Genomic DNA, 23,260 nt, shown 5'->3' with positions numbered 1-23,260 from the left:
TCTTTGGAAACTCTGGTGGCGTACTGGTTAAATGCTACGGCTGCTAACCAAAAGGTTGGCAGTTCGAATCCATCAGGCACTCCTTGGAAACTCTATGGGACAGTTCTATGCTGTCCTATAGGGTCGCTATGAGTTGGAATTGACTCGACGGCAACAAGTTTGGTTTGGTTTGGGTTTCATCCTCTTTAAGATGCTATCCATTGTTTTCTAACATTTCAGTAGAAGGTCAGTATAAAAATAAGAGTTTCTTCCTAAGTGGCAGGAACTTTCATAACAATTTATCAATATTATCTCATATAACAACCTCAGAATAACTGTATGAGAAGGAATTTCCATCCCTGTTCACAAACAGAAGCACGGAGACACAATTTCAAATCCTCATAGCTGGTCACATCTGGTGCTGCAGTTTAAATCCAGACCATTCTAGCTCTAAACATGTACTCTGACCCTTAGTACGCCACACCGTTTCCGACAATTATGCTGCAACACTTGAGGCTGTGTATCATCATTTCTGTCAATATTTTCTCCAGGCCCCTACCCCTATGAAAGCAGTAACTACATTTCGGCTCCCAGCTAATAGCCATGTGGACAAAGAGCTTCCACAAACTTTAAGCAATTAGCTAGCATAGCAATCTTTTAGAGTTTATTGCTTCTCCCAGAGTCAGCGCTATGTTGCTACTACACAACACGAAGTGTGATTTGTAGGTGATGTTGATCACTTGTCCAGAAAGCAAGAGCTGATGTCTGAGACAGGTCCACAAATCACCACTAAGTAAAAAGCTATATAGTAACACTGCTCTATCCACCATCAGCTCAGATGTTGCTGCCTTCCAGGCACCACTCCCACAATACGCTGATCACATGACTAGGTTTTCTCACTTTTCACTTCTTTGTCTATCAGCTCTTTGGCAGTATGTTATTTCTGCTGAGGGTGTTTTAGTTATCTAGGGCTGCTATAACAGAAATATCACAAGGGGATGTCTTTAACAAAGAGAAAGTTATTCTCTCACAGTCTAGTAGGCTAGAAGTCCGAATTCAGGGTCGGAGTTCCAGGGGAAGGCTTTCTCTCTCTGCCGGCTCTGGAGGAAGGTCCTCGTCATCAATCTTTCCCTGGTCTAGGAGCTTTTCAGTGCAGGGACCCCAGGTCCAAAGGAGGCACACTCCTGGCTATGCTTTCTTGGTGGTATAAGGTCCCCCTGCGCCTCTGCTCACTTCTCTCTTTTGTATCTCAAAAGAGATTGACTTAAAACACAGTCTAATCTTGTAGATTGAGTCCTGCCTCTTTAACATAGTTGCCTCTAATCCTGCCTCATTAACATCATAGAGGTAGGATCTACAACACACAGGAAAATCACATCAGATGACAAAATGGTGGACAATCACACAATACTAGGAATCATGACCCAGACAAGTTGATACATTTCTGGGGAACATAATTCAATCCATGACAGAGGAGGGGGGGAAATGATGCCAGCCTTTAGGCTCAACCTTTTAAAATAAAATATCTATATGTATAGGGTTGTCTTAAGTCAGCTCTCTTTAAGATTTATCCATCAATACATCTGTATGCCAAAGACACAAACAATGCAGCTATAAAGGTAGAGCTGGATTGCCAGGTCCTATTTTTATTCTCCAAAGTGTAAACAATATTTTCTGTAATTTCCTTAGATTACAGATCGTTGAGCAATCCAAATGTACCTAAGAGAATTCTGAGCTTTGCAGCATCAACAACAGAATTTGGAAAGAGGGAATTAATGTGGAAAGAAAATTTGTTTATAAACATAACCAACTGAGATAAGGAAACTGAAAATAATTTCCTAATATGTATCTGTTATCCTGGTCACAGGTGACTGGACCAGGGATGTGCCCCAGACTCAAAGGCACTCATCCAAAAACTAGTCCAAAAAAAAAAAAACAGCGGTAGCAACTACAAATCCTGGCTACAGACAGTTTTGCAAATCCTAACAAATAATCAAGCGAAGCAGACGTAGGTGATCGCCCAGTCATATATCCTCTATCCTGCCTTATACAATGATTTTCTGTTTTTCAATACAATTGATTGATACGGCACTCTTTCTTGCCTCTATACCTTCCAGTAATGGTTTCTATTCATCAACTTCCCACTTACTGAGTACATACCAAAAAGCCCTGGTCGTGCAGTGGTTAAGCGCTCAGCTGCTAATCCAAAGGTCAGCATTTCGAACACACCCAGCTGTTCTATGGGAAAAACATGCAGCAGTCTCCTTCGGTAAAGATTAAAAAAAAAGATTACAGCCTTGGAAACCCTATAGGGCAGCTCTACTCTAAAAGGAGCCCTGGTGACATAGTTGTTAAGCACTTGGCAGCTAACCAAAAGGTCAGCGGTTCAAACCCACCCAGGTGCTCCGGGAAAAAAAGACCTGGCAGTCTGCTTCCGTAAAGAATTCAGCCTAGGAAACCCTATCGGGCAATTCTATTGTGTCACTAGGCGTAGGAATCAACTCCATGGCACACAATAACAGGATACTCTACTTTCCTTTCTTCAGCTATACATTGAATAAATAATTATTAAGCACATTCAATATGCAAGACACTGGACTAGACACTATGGAGGAATAAAAAGGTGAATAAGACTCAGTTCCTCCCTTCCACGAACTTATAATTTAACACTCGTCTAACACCCTTTTGGAGCCCTGGCGGCACAATGTTTAAGGGCTCGGCTGCTAACCAAAAGGTGGGCAGTTCAAATCCACCAGCCGTGCCTTGGAAACCCTATGGGGCAGTTCTCCTCTATCCTATAGGGTTGCTATGAGTCAGAATGGACTCAATGACAACGTGTTTGGGTTTTTTTTTGGAACAGTCTTTCAGGAATACCTGGGTTGTGCAAATGGTTAAGTACTGGACTACTATCCAAAAGGCTGGTGGTTCAAACTCACCCAGAGGTACTTTGGAAGTAAGGCCTGGCAATCTGCTTCTGAAACCCATATGGAGCCATTCTACTCTGCACACCAGGGTGCCATGAGTAGGAATCAACTGGATGGCAACTAACCATAACAACATTCTTTCAAATGTTTATTCAACAAGCACTAAGTTACTAAGTGCCAGGAAATGAACTGGTTGTTGGAGAATGTGATATGAACACATGGGCTCCTGGCCTTACATTATTTATATCCCATTAAGGGGACAGACATGTAAACAAATATGTGCAGTAAAATGTGGAACGTGTACAATACATTCACTACAGAGTACTCCAGTAGAAAGAGAGTGCTAGGAGCCCTGGCAGCACAGTAGTTATGCATTCAGCTGCTAACCAAAAGGTCAGCACTTTGAACCTATCAGCAGCTCCTCAGGAGAAAGATATGGCAGTCTGCTTCTATAAAGATTTACAGTCTTGAAAACCCTATAGGGCAGAGTTGCTATGAGTTAGAATCAACTCAACAGCAATGGGTTTGGTTTGGTTTTTTTGGATCTGAAGAATCAGAAAAACTTCGTAGTAAAAGTGATGCTTGAACTATCAGTAGAGTTCACCAGGGAAAATGACAAATTGAGGCAGAATTATTCCCAGCAAAGAGAACTGAAGTGTGAGCATCATGGTTCTCTCAGGAAATGCAGGTAGTCTGAAATGACTTACAGTTTAGCAGAGTTTAGAGGGAATGGCAGAGAGAGTGAGGGGGATAGGACATGCAGGGTGAGAGATGACGCTGAAAAGCAAGGGCAGAGCCAAGGTTTGGAGAACTCTGATGAACTTTTACATAAGCAATTAAAGCATTTTAACCAAGACAGTAGTATGATTGTGCTAGTCCTGTTTGAAAGGGCATCTAGAAGCCCAATGTGCAGAATTCACAGCAACGGGGAGAGAGTTGGCCAGAGCAAGATGATTCAAGGACCTTGTGCCATGGTCTCTGCAGGAGTTAGGAAGGCATGGACTCCGTCAGCCAAGTTAAAGAGATAATGTAGAAGAGGCAGGAGGTCAGGATTTGAGGCACAACCGATACAGTTTCTACTGAGGTAGTTAGGGGGCACAGAGGAGATGGTGTGAAGACTTGCTTCCCTGTAGCGTAACAAATTGGAATTCTCAGGAGTGCCCATATGCAGTTTGAAAAACCTCTGAGGCAATTTAATGATGCTTTCTTTTGAAATAACTGGTTTAACCCATGCCCCCTACAGTGCAGTGAATTACTTAATATGGCCCTTCTAACCTTGCATGGTCTTGTGACTTCTACAAAATGATCAGGTGGGGTTATGCAAATAAGGTGCCTGTGGCTCAAGAAGGGGTTGGACAGCTTTGCTAATAATGCAAATAAGGTACATGGAACGCTTCAGGGAGAGTGGGACCATGCAAGTAAGGTGTACGTTACCCCTTACGAGGTGTTGGTCAGTTTTGCCATCCCACTAGGCTTAAAGGGACCCAATCCCAGAAGCTAAAGAGGGGACCTCACTACCATTAAGAAAGAAAAGCCAGGAGTTGAGCAAATCCTTTGGACCCAGGGTCCCTACACTGAGAACCTCCTAGACCCAGGAGATAGGGAGGAACTTTAACACCAGGCATGGTGGGAGACAGTGAGAAGCAGAGGTAGAGAAACAGCAGCAGTAGAACCAGAAGACCAATGCAAGATGGAACAGTGGGCTTACTGGCTCAGGGAGCAAAGTGGCTACAGTGGGCATGCAGACCCACAAACAGAGAGAACAGAGAGCCTTCAGGCAGGAGACTTCCTGGCAGAGAGGGGTGCCTCCAGGCACTTGTCATCAGAGCTAGGCTTGCCAACCCATGGAGGAAGAGAGCTGACTGCCTTTGAGCAGGAGGCTTCCTGGGCACTTAGCAGCAGAGCTAAAGAGCTTTGTAACACTTGCCCAAGCTGGGCAGAGTCCAGACCCGAGCTGGGCACCAAGGGCCAAGCACTGAGAGAGGAGGCCTGTCCTAAGGGGGCCAAGAAGAGCCTGTCCTCAGAGGGCTGAGAGGAGCCCTGCATGGCCTAGAGGAGCTGAGACAAATGTTCTTCTCTGAAGAAGGGAGACTTTGACCACATGCTTCCTAATCCTGATTCCAAGTTGCAGCCTGTTGATTCCGACCCTGAGTTGTAACCTGTTACTGCCCTAATAAACCACTTAGTCATGAGTATTGTCTCTGAGTTCTGTGTGGCCATTGCAAAATATGAATGATCCCAGCAGAGAAATAGAGAGTGCTGCTGGAGGGACAGCTGGTTTCAGAATTGGTAAAAAGGTTGGAGAGTGGAGATGTGTTTGACTGATGGTGATTCTCTCCCCGTCATGAAGTTAGAGATCAGATATCACCACACCATTTTTTACACCCTCAAAATAAAAATGATATAACCACTCAATGATGTAATTTTAAATGTCACAGCATTTTATTTGCACTGGAAACATTCATCAATCAAATCTTCATCATCATCATCACCACCACCATCATCATCACATACTAAACTAATTCACTCATTTATTGCCCTCATTGAAACAAAGTGATATTATAACTTTGTTTTTTAAATTTTTCAGTATGGATCACAACAGTCAGATTCACAACCAATCATGGGGATGGTGCAGGACCGGGAAGTATTTCATTCCGTTGTGATGGAACTACCATGAGCCTGGGGCGGACACAAAAACAACTAAAAACAACAACAATAGTTACAGCTACTAATGAGGTCTGTGTCTTGGAAAGACTAGATGTAATCAGGCATGATGTAATATTTTAAGCTAAATATAATCACTTGAGCACTTAGATATTTCAACAGTGTTACAAGCATTTAGGAAATTACTTAGGCAATCCAACAAAACTTTATAGCCAAAAAGTAAAAGAAATGACATGATTTATGGATGGTAACATCACTTAAGTAAATGTGCTCATTTTTCACTTGTGCATAGAAAAACAAGTTGTTGTCTTCTTTCTCTCCAGTTTCCAGTTTTACTCTGACAAATTTAGCCTCAGAAATGTTGAATTCTTCACTATAAAATGTAGTAAGTAGTATTTTCTCTTCCATCTTACCATTCTTGACTCTCTCCTTTTTTTAGTTGAATCTATGTTTGGGTTGAAAGAATCACAAGGCAGACTTATCTATAGTTTTGTTTTCCCACTTTGTACCACCAAAAAAAAAAAAAAAAAAAAGCTAAGAAGCCTTTGTGGTTCAGAGGTTAAAGCACACGGCTGCTAACTGAAAGTAAGTGGTTTGAACCCACCAGTTGTTCCGTGAGAAAAAGACATGGCAGTCTTCTTCCCTAAAGATTTACAGCCTTGGAAACCCTACGGGGCAGTTCTACTCTGTCCTATAAAAACCCGTTGCCGTCGAGTGGATTCCAACTCATAGAGAACCTATGGGACAGAGTAGAACTGCCCCATAGGGTTGCCAAGGAGTGACTGGTGGATTAGAGCTGCTGACCTTTTGGTTAGCAGCCTTAACACTTAATCAGTATGCCACTAGGGCTCCATGGCAACCCCATATGGGGTTAAAAAAAAAAGAACAGGTTGCAATCATTCATAACTTTTATGAAATACAGTAAATCGAAGGTTATAATGATAGCGAATTTACAGCATGTATGCCACATATTACCGGTTTACTTTATTTTAAAAGTCAACTAGAGCACTCTTTCTCACAAAGCCCAGATGTCCCTCAGAATCTTCTAGAGGCTACTTCTGGGAGCCAGCACTTACCAACAACAGATCCGAGTTAATATATAAGATAGAACGCACTTGTCCTGTCTACTGTAAACTCAATATTTGCCACAAAGATATTTATATAAATGAGGGAAAAGTAACATATAAAAGTAAATGGAAGAAAAGGCAAGAAAGGCACAGATATCTATTAATATCAAATGCTGTTCATTTCCAAGATGAACAAAGCTAGTGATATATCCCTGTTGACCGTAAAAACTAGAACAGCAACAGCAGAACTTGACACCCCTTTGGGAGAATATTAAGTGAAATGAGAACTTTGAAGTACCAAAAGATTGGCATTAGAAATCTTAGTATCCCTTAAAAATATCAGACACTAGAATTAGGGTCTAAGGTTTCAAAGTCCCATACACAAAGGTTTAAGACCCGTTGTCTATAAAATCATGTGTAATATGGTAACAAATTTATACTCCATTGGGAGAAATTAAGGTTTTCTAAATCTTCACATATTAATATCATACTTTTTAACTTTTTCTTTACTCTCTGTCTGAATAACAAAATTTTCCTTTATTAAAAAAGAAGAAAAACCTCAAAGATATTAAATAACTTGCCATGGTCCTAAATCTATACCGCCAGTATTTCAAATGCCAGCAGTGTCAACCGCAGTGAACAGGTTTCAGCGGAGCTTCCAGACTAAGACAGACTAAAAAGAAAAGATTGGCAATCTCCTTGCAAAAATTAGCCAATGTGGGTAGGAGAGAGATGCTGATGGGTAGGAGAGAGATGCTGATGAAGAGTGAGCTAATGATATCAGGTGGACACTTGAGACTGTGTTGGCATCTCCTGTCTGGAGGGGGGATGGGAGGATAGAGAGAGTTGGAAGCTGGCAAAATTGTCACGAAAGGAGAGACTGGAAGGGCTGACTCATTAGGGGGAGAGCAAGTGGGAGCACGGAGTAAGGTGTATATAAACTTATATGTGACAGACTGACTTGATTTGTAAACGTTCACTTGAAGCTCAATAAAAGTTCATAAAAAAAAAATTAGCCAATGAAAACCTTATGGATCACAACAGAACACTGACTGACATAGTGCTGGAAGATGAGTCCTTCAGGTTGGAAGGCACTCAAAACACAACTGAAAAAGAGTTGCCTCCTCAAAGTAGAGACCACCTTAATGACATGAATGGAATAAAGCCCTCAGGACCTTCATTTGCTGATGAAGTATGTATGACATATGAATCAAGGAAAATTGGAAGTCATCAAAAATGAAAGACCAATCACTAGAAGAGGACGTCATGTTTTGTAGAGGGTCAGCAAAAACAAGAGAAACCTTAAATAAGGTGGAATGACACAATAGCCAAAACAATTATCTCAAACATACCAACAATCATGAAGATAGCACAGGACAGGGCAACATTTTGTTCTGTTATATATATATGGGGTCATCATGAATTGAAGCTGACTCAATGGTAACTAACAACAATAATAACAAAACTATTCATTAATTAAGAGTGTATTTCATTCTACTCCATATGTGTATTATTGGAAAAGTTGTTCTCATTAAAATTTGAAAATCAATATTATTCTATTTAAAAGACATTTTGAGATAAATGTTTTAGAAGGTAAAAAATCCTTTGGTTTCTTTGTCTATTAAACAAATAAATTGTTAGTTAGTTTATCTAGTTTGCAAATGGGCACTCATAACCACAATATTTCCTTAAACCAGAACATGTCCACATTTTGTTTCATTATAAAGCTCCAAACGGTATCACTGGTCATCTAGACGAGGGACCGAACTTTTTTGTAGGAACTAAGGCCCAGAGGAATGCACACTTGTCCAAGGTCATAGAGCTAGCATCAAAAGCAGAATGAAAGCCCGGCTCTTCTACTACCCTGTGCTGAAACGTTTCATAAGGAAGGAAGTAGTCACGTAAATGACATTCAAGTGAGAAAATGGTTTAAGTGAAACAAAGAAATTGAAGTAATTTAAATTATAAGACAAATGTGAGCTGAAAATCAATCATCCTTTTTTTTTTTTTTACTACTCTCAAAATCTATTTTAAAATTCACTAAATTATCACTTCAGAGAAAAGTTTACTAATAATTTAATATTGATTATGACTCCTCTTCCCAATGTCTACAAAGAGGCTTTGGATGAAATTGCTGGCATAAAAATCAATTGCAATCAGCTTTCTAATATCCCCGCTTCCACAATTAATTTGAAAGCTGAGATAGCAAGGTAAGTCAGATAATAAGCTATGTCCGAAACAGATAATTTAGATGGGATTATTAGTAAATAAAATTATTGTTCTGGTGTAGTTCTAAAGTACCACTTAAGCTTTCACTAGCTCTTGCTCAAGCTCTTGCTCATATACTTTGCTTTATTGATGGGAAATAAGAAAATCTATTGAAGACATTAAAGAACAATTACTGAGCTATTTTCAATTACCCAGAAAACCATGAGTAATGTGATACTCCTTTTATAGGAATACATTTAAGAAGAGGTTTATTGGAATGTCTTTATGCTAACCGGGGCTGAGAAATGTGTTGGTTTCAACAAGATATGGCAATTATACTCAAATCTAGTTCATTACACTCCCTGACATTTGAGATAATTCTTAATAAAATTAATGTCATTAACTATATACATATACACACACATATACATATATCAGCAAATTAGCAAGGTAGAAAATATTGTTACAAACACATGTCACAACTCACACAGCTCAGAATAAAGTACTGACGTTTTCAATACATAATTCTGAAGAACGTGTTTGTTGTGAAAGGCAACCCTATAATTATTACTGAAAACCCAGTAAGTTAGATGGTGACTTCTCCACTATGCATTAAGAAAGTAGTGGGCTGAAATGATGAGGCTTGAGGTCAGTTCCCAACTCCACTGGTAAATCCGAATGTCACATAGTCAATTCAATTAATTTTCCTCTACCTTTCCTTTGCCCAATTCATCACCTTTCCCCAGCATTCAGGTAGCATCTCATCTTCCCTGCTGATTTCTAGCTAAATAAGTCCTTTCATTACTTAATTTCCCACAGCTACATTTGGTAACTCCGCTGCAGAAGACAGATAAGAATCAATACTTGGAAAGTAAACAGCAAATTGTTAAAGTTTATGCCACTCACCTAAACCTCTCTACCCATAGCTCTCACGGATCAGAGGACAAAAAAAAAACACTAAAGAATTCCATATTCCCCTTTTCCTCTGGGAAATATTTCTTTTGTGATATTAAGTATTGTAATTACGTTCCCAGTTTTGTACTTTCTTTTCGGTCAATAATACATCCATACTGACAGGAAGGAACTCACCCTTAAAGGCTAAAATATTTATGAAAAACTAACACAATACGATTAGGAATTAGAAGTACCAGACTTAGAAACTCAACCTTGCCACTTACTAGGTATGTGGCTTTAGCCAAATTACTTAAATTCTCTGAACCTCAATTTTCTCTCCTGTAAAATGGGAAATACCACCCATTTTACAGGATTGTTGAAAGGACTCAGTGAATTAGCATGTGAAGTGCACTACACATTGTCTGATAAAGTTAGATTTTGAAACTAATTTAAATAAAATATATAACAGATGTTGAAAACGGTCATATCTCTTGGCTTCATTACCCCCATTGCCATTAAGTCGATTCTGATTCCTAGTGACCCTATAGGACAGAGTGGGACTGCTCCATAGGGTTTTCAAGGAGCTGCTGGTAGATTCAAACCACTGACCTTTTAGTTAGCAGCCAAGGTCTTATCCATTGTGCCCCCAGGGCTCCTTGGCTTCATTAGTACAGCTTATACTTGAAGACCTTTACTGTCTAATAAATACAAATATTTACCAGGGTCTCTCAGTGATATTTTGTTTTTTCAGTGTTCCAAGAAATCAACTGATGGTTCCCTCAGAATGTTTGGAATAATAAAAAACAAACATGACAAAATGCCTTGCAATTTTGAAGAGAATGCCTTGTAGCTGCTAATGTTTCCAGCTGGAGATGGAATTAACCCTGACGGTTGTCATAAGTTTGAAAATATTAAGGTAGTGTGTCAGGCAGTGAACATCGGCCATTGAGGCAAGGCACCTTTTGCATCTTACTTTATTATCGGCAATAAATGTTTGCCTGTGTGGTCACCTGCCCCGTGTCCATTTTAACACATGTCCAACTTGAAAAAGCCATCTTAAATGTCAGTATTGATTTTATTGATCAGATGCAAGAATGTACTACAATGTGCTTTCATTCTAAAACTTTAGGGTACATTCTACCTGTCACACTCCATTAGGTCCACACGTCTGGTGGTGTGTGTGCATACTGGGTGGGGGGGGGCAGGGGGAGTCTATAGAATCTGAGTTTGCATTTCCAAATCCACGTCCTTTTGACCACTGTTTTAGTCTACAGCCCCTCTACATTTGGGTATTTAGCCTAGGCTATAATGTATTGCCTTTAACATGTGGCTTTATAATTGTCACCTAGCATCTCATGGCTCCCCACATTGATTGTCAATTTGTTCAAGGCACGGGCACCCTCCTCTTCTACATGGTAATATACCCAGAAGAAACTGGGACAAGACTAACAGTTAATAAAGTGCTTTTCTTATGACAGGCACTGTGCTAAGCATTTCATAGACTTTATTTCATTTTAATTCCCCAACAACACTGTAAATTTGTTTTTTTTTTAATTATTTCCATGTTACTGATTAGGACATGAGATTCCAAGTGTTTAAAAAACTTACCCAAAATAACATTACAAAAAGGGATAACAATGAGATTTAAAGACATCTGACTCCTAATTCCATTTTCTTGTTGCTATATTCTGCTGCCCCAAATTCTCAATTTCTAAAATCAACTTTCTCTCAGGAATGAAAGTATTAAGAATAGTGCAGCCAATCGTTTCACCTTGACTCTGCTTATTCAAAAAGGAATAGGGGGGAAATAACCAAAACAAACGATTAAAATCCCTTTGAGAAGATAGCTGATTAATAACTTCAGCTCTGTACCAAGAGAAAAACCTGTGATATTGTCAAATGTTGGTGAATAAAAAAACTCATTGGTAGCACTCTTTTGAATAGAAACTTTTTGAAATAAATGTTGGAAAATAAGAGATAAGTTAAATAAATACAGTATAACTATTTTTTTATATATATAATAGAATATTACATGCACAAAAAAACACATACACATACACATGGAAGGTTATATTTCAGAGACTAATCACAGCAATATTACATTGAAAAGATGATATAATATTAAAAGTACAGGAGCTAAGTTGTACAAAACATAGTATTTTACCTTTAAAACCCGAACCCATTGCCGTCAAGTCCTTTCCAACTCATAGAGGCCCTACAGGAGAGAGTAGAACTGCCCCATAGGTTTCCAAGGCTATAATTTTCACTGAAGCTAACTGCCACATCTTTTTCTCAAAGAGCAGCTGGTAGGTTCGACCTGCCAACCTTTCAGTTAGCAGCTGAGTGATTAACAACTGTGCCACCAGCGCTCCTTATGTTACCATTATATTATATATACAGTGTGTTCATAGTGTGTGTGTGTATATATATATATATATACTCTCTATACACACACATATGGAAACCCTGGTGGGTCTTTTTTTTACACACACACTAAAAAATCTATAAATGTGAGAGAAATGCACTAACTGTTCATCATTTGACTGAATAGTGGATAATTTTTATTTTTGTGTTTATATCCTTTTATAATTATGCTTTAAGTATTTACATGTGTCCCTCAAAACAAATATAAGTAGGGGCTATTATCCTCACTTTACAGATGAGGAAACTGAGGCACTGGGCAATGAAGTAACTGCCCAAGGTTTCGCAGCTACTAAGTGGTAAAACTTGTCTAGTTCCACACCACTACTCTTCAAGGCTAAATTAAACTGGCTCTAATAAGCCAGTGTTACAATTATAAGACAGGGTAACAAGTGAATAAACTCTCCTTGAGAGGAATTGTTTTTCTTCCCTGCCTTGAGTAAACTCAAATAGGCTTCTGCCTCTTATGCCACAAATAACATGCCCAATAGAGCATAGCTGTTACCACATGGTGCCATTTCACGAATTGCTTCTAGATTCACATTCTGCACATCCCAGTGTTGTTTCAGAGTCTCCCCTACCCTCAAATGACTTACGAAAAAAAAAAATGCACGGCAGCTGAAGGAACAGTTTGAGTGAGGCTTTTCTCGCAGGACAGGACTAGCAGCTCCCACATCAAGACTTCAAAGCCACAGTACAGAAACACCCCTATGACAAATTTTCCTGAAACTCTAGGGCAAAGACAAACCCAAATAACCAGTTGCCGTTGAGTCAATCCTAACTCATGGAGACCCCACGTGTGTCAGTGTAAAACTGTTCCATAGGGTTTTCATGGCTGTGACCTTTCAGAAGCAAACAGCCAGGTCTTTCTTCCAAGGTACCTCTGAGTGAGTTCGAACCCAGGGCTTAAACCATTTGCGCCACCCAGGCACTCCTAAGACAAACCCAAATACACGGCTGAAAAAGCACTGTGGGGTGAGTATAATCTTTAACCACAGGATTTCAGGAACTGCAGAGCCAGAAGAATGGGATATTACGGCTATGCCAACTTAGCCCTTGGTTTGCCTAATATTTGTCTCATTAACAGGATAACAGGCATTCTAATGCCCTGAGTTATAGCAACATTATAATCAGTCAGGTAGCAACATCTTTTGAAAACTTGTTTACATACTGTCTTCAAAGTTTTTGTCTGACTAAAAAAAGGTAAATTTTGTCTAAGAGATGAACCACCACAGACTAAAATGAGGCCAAAATTGTTGTGTCTGAACACTCTGTTTCTCTTTTACCACAGATAATTACAAAGCACAGATAGTTGGTTCAAGCTGGGCCAATTCCAGCGGGGCTATCGGATTCTCTCTCTTAAAATCTGGGATTTTCTTTTATAGATGACCAGATAATCACTAAGTGTAGCTGGAACTGTAACATAAAACTTGTAAAGCACATACTACCAGTGGATGGAGAAATAAGAAAAAAAAAAAAATCTTCAAAGTAGGAGAACAATAAATAAAGAATATGTAGAGAGGTCCATATGAGAAGGAGAAAGTACAAAGTATGTGAGATTCCAATTGTCTTCCTATTTCATTCATAACACCCTTGCAGGCTGTCACAACCACTCATGGGTTATAAGATCACAAACCCTACTTACTCCAATAGAGAAGCAAGACCAGAGACAATGGTGAACCTGACATTACCACTTTTAATAGTGATAATCTAAAAGTGAAGAATATTGACTATGCCATGGACTGCCAGAAGAACGAATAAATTTGTCTTGGAAGAAGTACAAACAGAATGCTCCTTAGAAGCAAGGATGGTGAGACTGCATCTTACATACTTTGGACATGTTGTCAGGAGGGATGAGTCTCTGGAGAGGGACATCATGCTTGGCAAAGTACAGGGTCAGCGCAAAGAGGATGACTCTCAACAAGGTGTATTGACACAGTGGCTGCAACAATGGGCTCAAGCATAACAACGACTGTAAGGATGGCACAGGACTGGGCAGTGTTTCATTCTGTTGTGCGTAGTGTCGCCGTCAGAGCCGACTCGACGGCACCTAACAACAACAACAATCTAAAAGCAACAATAATTTTTCTTTGTATAATGCTTTACCTTTCACAAAAGACCTATAAACACCGATATCCCGGTATAGGCCTAACAACAAGTTCTCAAAAAAAAAAAAAAAAGCTAAATGCGTGTGCATGCGCGCGCACACACACGCGCGCGTGTATGTATGCAGGAGAAAGATGTGGCAGTCTGCTTCTGTAAAGATTTACAGCCTTGGAAACCCTATGAGGCGGTTCTACCCTGTCCTACAGGGTTGCTATGAGTCAGGATCTATTCAAAGCCGATGGGTTAGAGAGAGAGAGAGAAGTGGAGACAGAGAATGTGAACAGTTAACTGCCCCGGTTGCTAACCAAAAGATTGGAGGTTTGACTCTACCCAGAAGTACCTCAAAAGAAAGGCCTGGCAATCTATTTTTGAAAAATTAGCCATTGAAAATCCTAGGGAGGACAGTTCTACTCTGACACACATGGGTCGCCATTAGTTGGAGTCCACTTGATGACAACTGATTTCTCTCTTTCGTTCTCTTATGTATATAAAATGGAGCCCTGGTGGCACAATGGTTCAGAGTTCAACTGTTAATCAAAAGGTCGGCAGTTCAAATCTGCCAGCCACTCCTTTAAAATCATACAGGGCAATTCTTCTCTGTCCCATAGAGTTGCTATGAGTCGGAATTGACTCTACGGCAACAGATTTTATACATAAAATATGTAAATTTGTTATAAATTATACTGATATGATAGATGTGTAGCTGAGCATAAAACTTACAATAACAAACCCAACCCAGTGCCATCGAGTCGATTCCGACTCATAGCGACCCTATAGAACAGAGTAGAACCATATAATATGTCCATAATATATGTCTTATTGTACACTTCATAGAGCCCACTGATTCCAACAGAATGCTTTCTGAGGTGTAGACTACAGAATACATCAAGCCCTGATTTGTAGCATTTAACAATTTTCATGGTGTAAATACATTCACCATGGCCAGTTTCAAGACACCAATGTGATGTCACTAAACATGAAATTTGGAAGAAATCAGCAGTAACACACAATTATCTATTTTTACCACACAGACAAAAAAGTGCATACATAATGTTGTAAAATAATTAGGAAGTGGTAACTTTTAATTATTTCTTAAATTGTGTTTAATACAATTTAATGGAATTTGTTTAAGTCTATATAATTTAACTTTTAACAATTACTTTATCTAACAACCAGATCGCAATTTCCTGTTGCAAGCCTACGTGAGCCAGTTCCAGCACATCATTTAAAAGTATACTCCTAAAACCTTACGGAGCAGTTCTAGTCTATAACACATGGGGTCACCACGAGTCAGAATTGACTCGAAGGCAATGAGTAATGCTTTAGAGCAGATATTGCTAACCCAGATCATGGGACTATGGTCATAGACTCATTTACTTATCAAACAAACAAACAAAAAACCAAACCAGTCGCCATCAAGTGATGCTGACTCACAGCAACACTATAAAATAAAATCAAATAAAAACCCAGTGCCGTCCAATGGGTTCCAACTCATAGCAACCCTATAGGACAGAGTAGAACTGCCCCGTAGAGTTTCCAAGGAGCGCCTGGCAGATTTGAACTGCCAACACTTTGGTTACCAGCCGTAGCACTTAACCACTAAGCCACCAGGGTTTCCCAGCAGCAACCCTATAGGATGGAGTAAAACTGCCCCTATAGGGTTTCCAAGGCTGTGAATCTTTACAGAAGCAGACTGCTGCATCTTTCTCCAGTGGAGCTGTTGGTGGGTTCAAACCGACAACCTGCTGGTTAGCTGCCAAGTGCTTAACCATTGTGTCACCAGGGCTCCTACTTATCAAACCAGTAGATCAAAAATTTTGGCATGTATAACAAGCAATGGGGAGCTTGTTAAAATTTTAGATTCCTAGGTCTCAGTCCCAGAGATTTTGGTTCAACAGATCTGGTCTGGGGCCTAGGAGTCTGTATTTTATCAAGCAAAATCACCTCCCAAAACCAGATAATTAATTCTCTTAGAGAACTCAAGCAGCAAACACTTATTGACCACAGTATTTTTACACAAATAACGGGAGCCTTCTGGGCTTATTTGCCAGGCTGAACCCTCCCCGGCAAGGCATCCTCACAAGGGCACTATGGTAATTTTTCTTCACAGCCAACAGTGTAGAAAAAAAAAAAACTAGCATCAGGAGCCCACAAAAATACCTCGTGGGGTAGGGGGAGGACGCTGCAGGCAAACAAACAAAGACAGCGCACATTACTTGCATAAAAATACAGTCCATACTCTATGCCAAACTCAGAATATATAAACATGAGAGATAAAACTTGCCCTCAGGGAGAATACAAAGAATTACAATATACCTATGACACTGTACTTACAGGTTATTTTGGGTGTACTGAAAAATCCAGCTTGAGAAAGGAGGTACTGAGAGAAGGCATTTGACCTAACTCTTGAAAAAGGAGCACAGCCTAGTCAAGAGAAGGGGAAGGGAGGAAGGGAGGTTTGGGGCAGAGAGAGCAGCATGTGCATGGCCACTGGCGCAAACAAGAGTCTGGTATGCTAGGGTAACGCCACATGCTTTGGGACCATACTTATTCATGTTTTGTAACCACGTTTAGCTGGCATGGGTTTTAGGAGCCCTGATGGCACAACAGTTAAGCGCTCCCCGCATTTCACTGCTAACCATAAAGTGGGGAGTTCAAACCCACCCAAAGGCTCCACAGGAGAAAGAGGAAAAAAAAAAAATTTTTTTTTTTTTTTTTTAAGAAAGACCTGGTGATATACTCCAGTGACAATCACAGCCTAGAAAACCCTATGGCGAAGATCTACTGTGTCACACAGGGTCACTACGAGTGGAAAATCAACTCGACAGCACCGAATAAAAACAACAGAGCACTCAATACATGTTTATTGGACTATATTCAATCACAGAGTTCGTGTAGGATGTGATGACAAGAGTTCCAGCCAAGTTAGGAAGGAATTTTTTCAGAACGCCTGGCACAAAGTAGGTGCTTGATAAATTTCTATTCTGTTGTCTTTCTTTTCCATTAAACAAAATAACCCATTGCCATCAAGTCGATTCCGGCCCCATAGAGTTTCCAAGGAGCGCCTGGTGAATTCGAACTGCTGACCTTTTGGTTAGCAGCCATAGCACTTAACCACCAGCCAGCAGGGTTTCCTCTTTTGTATTACTATTTAAAATTCAGTCTTATCACCATTATAGGGCCATTACTGTGAAATGACTCTCATTTGACAAATCACAGACAGAGTCTAGAAATACACAATGGTCTCACTCCTTTTGTAATTGATAGCCAATTTCTCAATCAGAAAAAAAATGACAAGAATCACCAAAATCATGTGCTAGATATACTGCAACCTCATTGTATAATAGTCCATTTTCAGAATAAAATGGAAATGTTATAAATGCTATGTTATTTTATCTCCTAATGTTACATCATTTCAACTACAGGTATGTACAGTTAATTAGTTACCCTAAACTTGTTGCTGTCGAGTCAATGATTTTATACGATGGAGTAGAACTGCCCCTATAGGGTTTCCAAGACTATAAATCTTTACGGAAGCAGACTGCCACATCTTTCTGCCAAGGAGCAACTGGTGGATTCGAACCACCCACCTTCTGGTTAGCAGCAGAGCGCTTAACCACTGAACCACCAGGGCTCCTCCTTAGTTACCCTAATCAACCTAAAAATCTACGAATTCGCATAATAAGGAAAAGTGAATACAAGGAGAGCTAGATAATCGGCAGAAGTGAAGTTTAGGAGTGAGAGCATGCCTCTACATAAATACAGCAAAATGTACTCGTCATCCCAACTGTTCCATGTGTGTCGTCTTAGTTATCTCGCGCTGCTAGGACAGAAATACCACAAGTGGATGGCTTTAACAAACAGAAACTTATTTTCTCACAGTTTAGGAGGCTAGAAGTCTGAATTCAGAGCGCTAGTGCTAGGGAAAGGCAGGCTTTTTCTCTCTCTGCTCTGGAGGAAGAGTCTTTACCTCTTCAGCTTCTCCTTCGGAGATTTCCATATGTCTTTTATGTCTCAAAAGAGATTGACTCAAAATACACTCTACACTAATTCTGCCTCGTTAACATAACAAAGACAACCCACTCCCAAATGGGATTATAACCACAGGTAAAGAGGGTAGGATTTACAACACACATTTTTTGGGAAGGATATAATTCAATCCACAACACTTGTACCTACTATGAAAACTTCAACTATATCAATTATATCATTCCTTCTCTAATCCAAGCCATGCTCCACTCAAGCTTCCTCTCATCTTTGTAGTACATTCCCAGGGCACTCTGTTCCACAGGGACCTCTTCCTTCCCTACAGGGGAATCTCACCTCTGCATTTAGCTCTTCCTTGCTATGGGCTATGTAACCGTTATCTCCCAGCCCAGTTTTACCTTTTCAGAGGAGAGAATTCTCTTGCATTTCTCATGGAGCATGACATAATGCTAGACATATAAAAGACACCCAAACACTTGATGAGTAAAGAGACTAAATGATTGCCATGAATTATATTTAGCTTCAAGCTTCAACTGTTGATTCTGCTCAATTCCCCAATTGAAGATAAAAATGTCCTAAAGCTTTAATGAAAAAAAAGGCTCAGACTGGGAACAGTAAAAGAGGTCATCCTATCCGTTTCTGAGGTGCTTTTCAAGTGTTCGCAAATCATCAGAGCCCTCTGATATAGCTAGGCAAGGGAATTCCTTGCTCTGCTTGAGCTAGCCCATAGTAAGGCTGAGGGGCCTACAATTATGCCTTCTTGCTAAGTGAAATCCTAGGAACATCCTAGGAAATAGGCTCTTCAGGCACACTGAAGAAAAAAAGAGGGAACAGGGATCTCAAGGCTGATTCTAACCTCGTCTTCTTTAACCAACTGACTGAAGTCCATAAGAGAGAGACTATGTACAAAATTCCATAACAGAATCATATATAATACATTTATTCAACAAATACTATTTGCAATATTATAATAATAGCTAACATTTTGAGCACTTTCTTTGGTATCACGCATTGTGTAAGCACTTTTCACACGTTTTTATTAAACCCTGGTAACACTCATAAATAACATAATGCTGATACATAATTATCCTTATTTTAGAAAAAAGGAGGCTTAGATTAGGTAAGAATTTGCTCCAAGATAACAAGTCACAAAGCTGGATTTTATGCCTGCCAAAGCCCATACTACACTACCTCCTTTGGTTACAAGATTCAATTTTTAACCATATAAAATTAAAATTAACTCACCTTTTCAAGAACTACTGAACCTATCCCAAAGGCATCAACTTGGGAATTTACTTACATTTCTGTTTGCTCAAATAATACTTTTTACATCAAATTTACCAAGGAATAAATCATAAACTGAGTCAGAAGCAACTCTGAATTAAACAACAAAACTCAAAAGGCCCATCAGAGATGTTTGACACTGGAAGTATTTGGATTCTCTTTCAGAACTGTTTTCCATTTGAAAGCTTAAAAGTTACAAAGGAAACACCAAAGCAACAATATAGAAAAAAGCCTGGGACAAGGGAGTCTCTAGGATCTAAGGTAGCAAGCTGAAACAGAATCAAGCCAATTAGCTTAAGAATCCTAACACACCCATAGCAAAGGAGCATCAAAAAAATAATAAATAAATGTGGGCCCTATTGGTGGAAAGACCAGCTAAGGTATAATTTCCTCATCACCCCTAGAGAAGCTAATGTGAACTTCAGATTTGATTTGAAGCTTTTTTTTTTTTTTTTAATATTCATTCCAGGTACAGGCCACATGCCATTCAGACTTTGCAGTGTGTTCAGCAATGCATAAGAACTCTAGAGAACACCGTAAGTGTAGGGCTTTTGGCTATGTATTATCGGTATATATCAATAACCTCCCTAGTATCCAAAATTAGTTTCAGAGAGGGAAAAAAGGCCTAGAGGTTAATGTCTAAAAACAGTGTTTTGTTTTTTTTCTTTTTTTACACAGCTTTACCTATTCAAGTGACAGAGATCTCAGGCACCACTTAAAGCAGTGCCTGCAATAAGGCAAGAGAGCTTAATGTCACCAATTATAATCAGCATTATTATTTCCATGTTTGAGGTCAACCTGAAGAGGCAGCAAGTGCTCATGTGACATACTCTCAGGGATAGCTAAACGCTGACTCTCCCCCCAAATAACACCTCTGCTGAGGTTGCTAGTGCTTGAATTTCCACAAAAAGAATTTATTTCTTCGGCTTTAGGCTTAGTCTTGTGAAAATGCAAAATCAAGTACCACTGGGTTGGTGGCAATTTAAACTTCAGTACTTATTTACATCGACAATTACCCATGTTTAATAGATTTCTTTGAGGCAGGTTTTGCTAAAGAAAGGAAGAAGAGGATTTGAGGGTATGAAAAACATCTCGGGGTGGACTCTAAAAGCAAGGAGAGTCTTGCACGAAGCGAAACAAAAGTATGCGAACAATGGGGTGGGCTCCCAGTAAAGTTGACTCCCGAACAAAAATAATTCGCAAATTCTGCCTTTCCTTCTGTTGCCATTAACAATAATTGAAGGTACGCCGGCTGTCTCCTTCTCAAAACCTTGCCCCATATAACAATTATGTTGTTTCATTTACACAGAAACTGACCCAAATAACGTCAGGAGGAGTGTGAAATTTACAGTCCTTGAGAAGGGTGTCTAGGGTTATAAGGTATTCAAATACTTTTACCAGCGGCAGAAGTGCGGGTCTCCCGGTTTCCCCGCCCCCTCCCTGCAGGCAGCAGCCCCAGCGGGGACACTGCCTCCCCAGATCTTAGGTAAGGCAAAGAGTCTTCTGCAAGCAGGGCTGGAGCCCAAATCCCTACCACTCAGGCACAAAGCAGTAAAAGCCCGGAAGAGTGAGAAGGAAAGCAACCAGGAAGTGGGTGGGGAGGAAACTGCCGAAATTCGAGCCAACGGTGGCAATAGCACGTTTGCACGAGCCTAGCAGAGGGAGTCCCGGGGCACTGCGTCCAACGGTCACGAGCTCTTTTGGTAGTGCTGTCCCTTTCGATTCCCGTCATCACCCAGCCACCCAGCTCTGGTTTGGGACGTAAAAAGGTACTGTAAAGTGGGCGGCGGCCGGGGTTACCGCAGCTGAGTCACACAGCTCAGCCAACTTTTACAGCATTTCCCAGAAAGAAAAGAAGTCCCGGAGCCCACCCCTCGCTTCTAGTACCGGCTCCCCTGCTCTGTGGCATTCGAGCAGGGGATGAATCCAGCCCCACAGCTGGGGTGTTCCCCACTCAACATGCAACTTCTCCCCCGCGCAAACGCTCGGGGTACTCTGAGCACTTGCCAAGCGCTACCCTCCCGGCGGATAAGAGTAGGAGGTGGGAGGGGAAGCTGCGTCCTCACCTGCAGGACACCGAGACCTCCACCCGCGTGGCCGGGATGGCCGCGCTCAGCTGGTTCAAGTCCCCGATGCCCGCAGTGCTGGTGTAACGACTGTCCATCTTGGGTGGCAGCGCCGTGCACTTGTCCGGTGCCCACATGCGGAGCTCGGGCAGACTGAGGGATCTGAGCCTAGCTCCGGACAGACGGGGATGGGGATGGGGGTGGAGGCAGAGGAAGAAGGCGGAGGCAACGCGCGGGAAGGGGAGGGAGGGGAGGAGGCGGACCTCGGCGATGAGCCTCGAGGGATCAGCGAGCCAGTCCCGGGCGAGGCAGAAGCTGCCGGCTAAGTGGCGCGAGGGGCTCCCGGCTTCCCCGCCCCCTCCTTGGAGGCTGCAGCCCCGGCGGGGACCCTCGGCACTCCCCTCTCGCCTCAAGGCGTCCAGCTCAGGCGATCCAACCTGCAGCGGGGCGGGGTAGGTGGAGCCAGACCCCACCCCTACCGTCCGGGACGGCAAGCCCTCCCGGGCTCTCTAAGAGCTTTGGGTTTTGTCTCCGCCTCCACACACCCACCCCGCGGTCTGGGCGCGACTCCCTCCTCCCGTCAATCAGGTGTGAACCACACTGTCACGCAGTTTCTCCGCCTTGGTTGGAAGCTGGAGGTGGCGGAGCTTCTGCCAGTCCCTAACTCCGCATCGTAAGTCTCTCTCTCCCCACCACGCAGAGGTCCTCGCCTCACCTTCAGAGCCCACGGAAGTCCCTCTCACTGTGCTCTCGGGCAGGTAAGCCCGGTCCCAGTATCTGGACTACTCACTGCCGGCCACTTGAGGGTTAGGGACGACGGGACGCTGGGGAGATTTCCGACCTTCAGTACGCGGCGGTAAAGTGGCAAATCAGTATCTGGGACAAGCACAGGTGGACTTAAAGGTGAAAATACGTATATATTTAGGATCGGGGGTTCTTCTGGATTTCCTCTCCCCTCGGTTCTTCAGAGCACGAGGTCTAAATATAACAATCCTCCTACAGCAAAGATTCTTCAGCGCCCCTCTCTTCTAAGTTCATGGAAGGTATGCCTTAAAACCCTGAGGTCACAACTAAGTACTGCGGCTCCCTCACCCCGACTGCCAGCCGGCAAGACCTGAAACTGGACGGAAAGAAGAAGAGAGGAGCCCCCAGTGAGGGTTGCGTTCGAGAAGCTGGATCACAGGGCAACAGGATTGGTGCCAGGAGGTGGAAACCGCTAAAGCATCCGGAGGTGCCCGGGGCGCCTCTACATTGCAGCGACCTTTGTTGCCAGCATCTTTCCTCCCACCTGATCCGTGCGCCTGCGGATCCCGGAGCGCTCTCCACTAGGGGGCGACTGAGAACAGGACACGGAGCTGAGGAAAGTAGGAGGGTGGGGAAGGGGCCAGTCTCTGTCTCCATTTAAGGCACCCAGCACGGAGTTTACAACTGGCGGAGCTAACTCAGGGAGGAGCCTTTATCCTGATTTGTTGTTGCTTTTATTGTTGTTAGGTGCCCTGGAGTCGGTTCGGACTCGTAGCTACCCTATGTACGACACAAGGAAACACTGCTGGGTCCTACGCCATCCTCACAATCCTTGCTTGAGCCCATTGTTGTAGCCACTCTGTCAGTACATCTAATTGAAGGTCTTCCTCTTTTTTGCTGACCCTCTACTTTACCT

General features: G+C 41.7%; 1 protein-coding gene across 1 annotated transcript in view; it reads right to left on the bottom strand.

Annotated features, from left to right (window-relative positions):
* The window catches only part of CPNE8 (copine 8), a 281,410-nt gene extending 259,554 nt beyond the window's left edge, over positions 1-21,856 (bottom strand). Inside the window, exon 1 of the mRNA XM_003405719.4 lies at positions 21,601-21,856. Within this exon, the coding sequence (XP_003405767.2) occupies positions 21,601-21,737 (137 nt within the window). The 5' untranslated portion in view covers positions 21,738-21,856. The remainder of the gene's footprint in view (positions 1-21,600) is intronic.
* Between the last annotated feature and the right edge of the window lie 1,404 nt (positions 21,857-23,260).

The sequence above is a fragment of the Loxodonta africana genome, chromosome 4 (genome assembly GCF_030014295.1).
Source record: "Loxodonta africana isolate mLoxAfr1 chromosome 4, mLoxAfr1.hap2, whole genome shotgun sequence".
Taxonomy (NCBI): domain Eukaryota; kingdom Metazoa; phylum Chordata; class Mammalia; order Proboscidea; family Elephantidae; genus Loxodonta; species Loxodonta africana.
The sequence above is the reverse complement of the archived record's forward strand: the minus strand, read 5'-3'. Positions and strand labels throughout refer to the sequence as shown.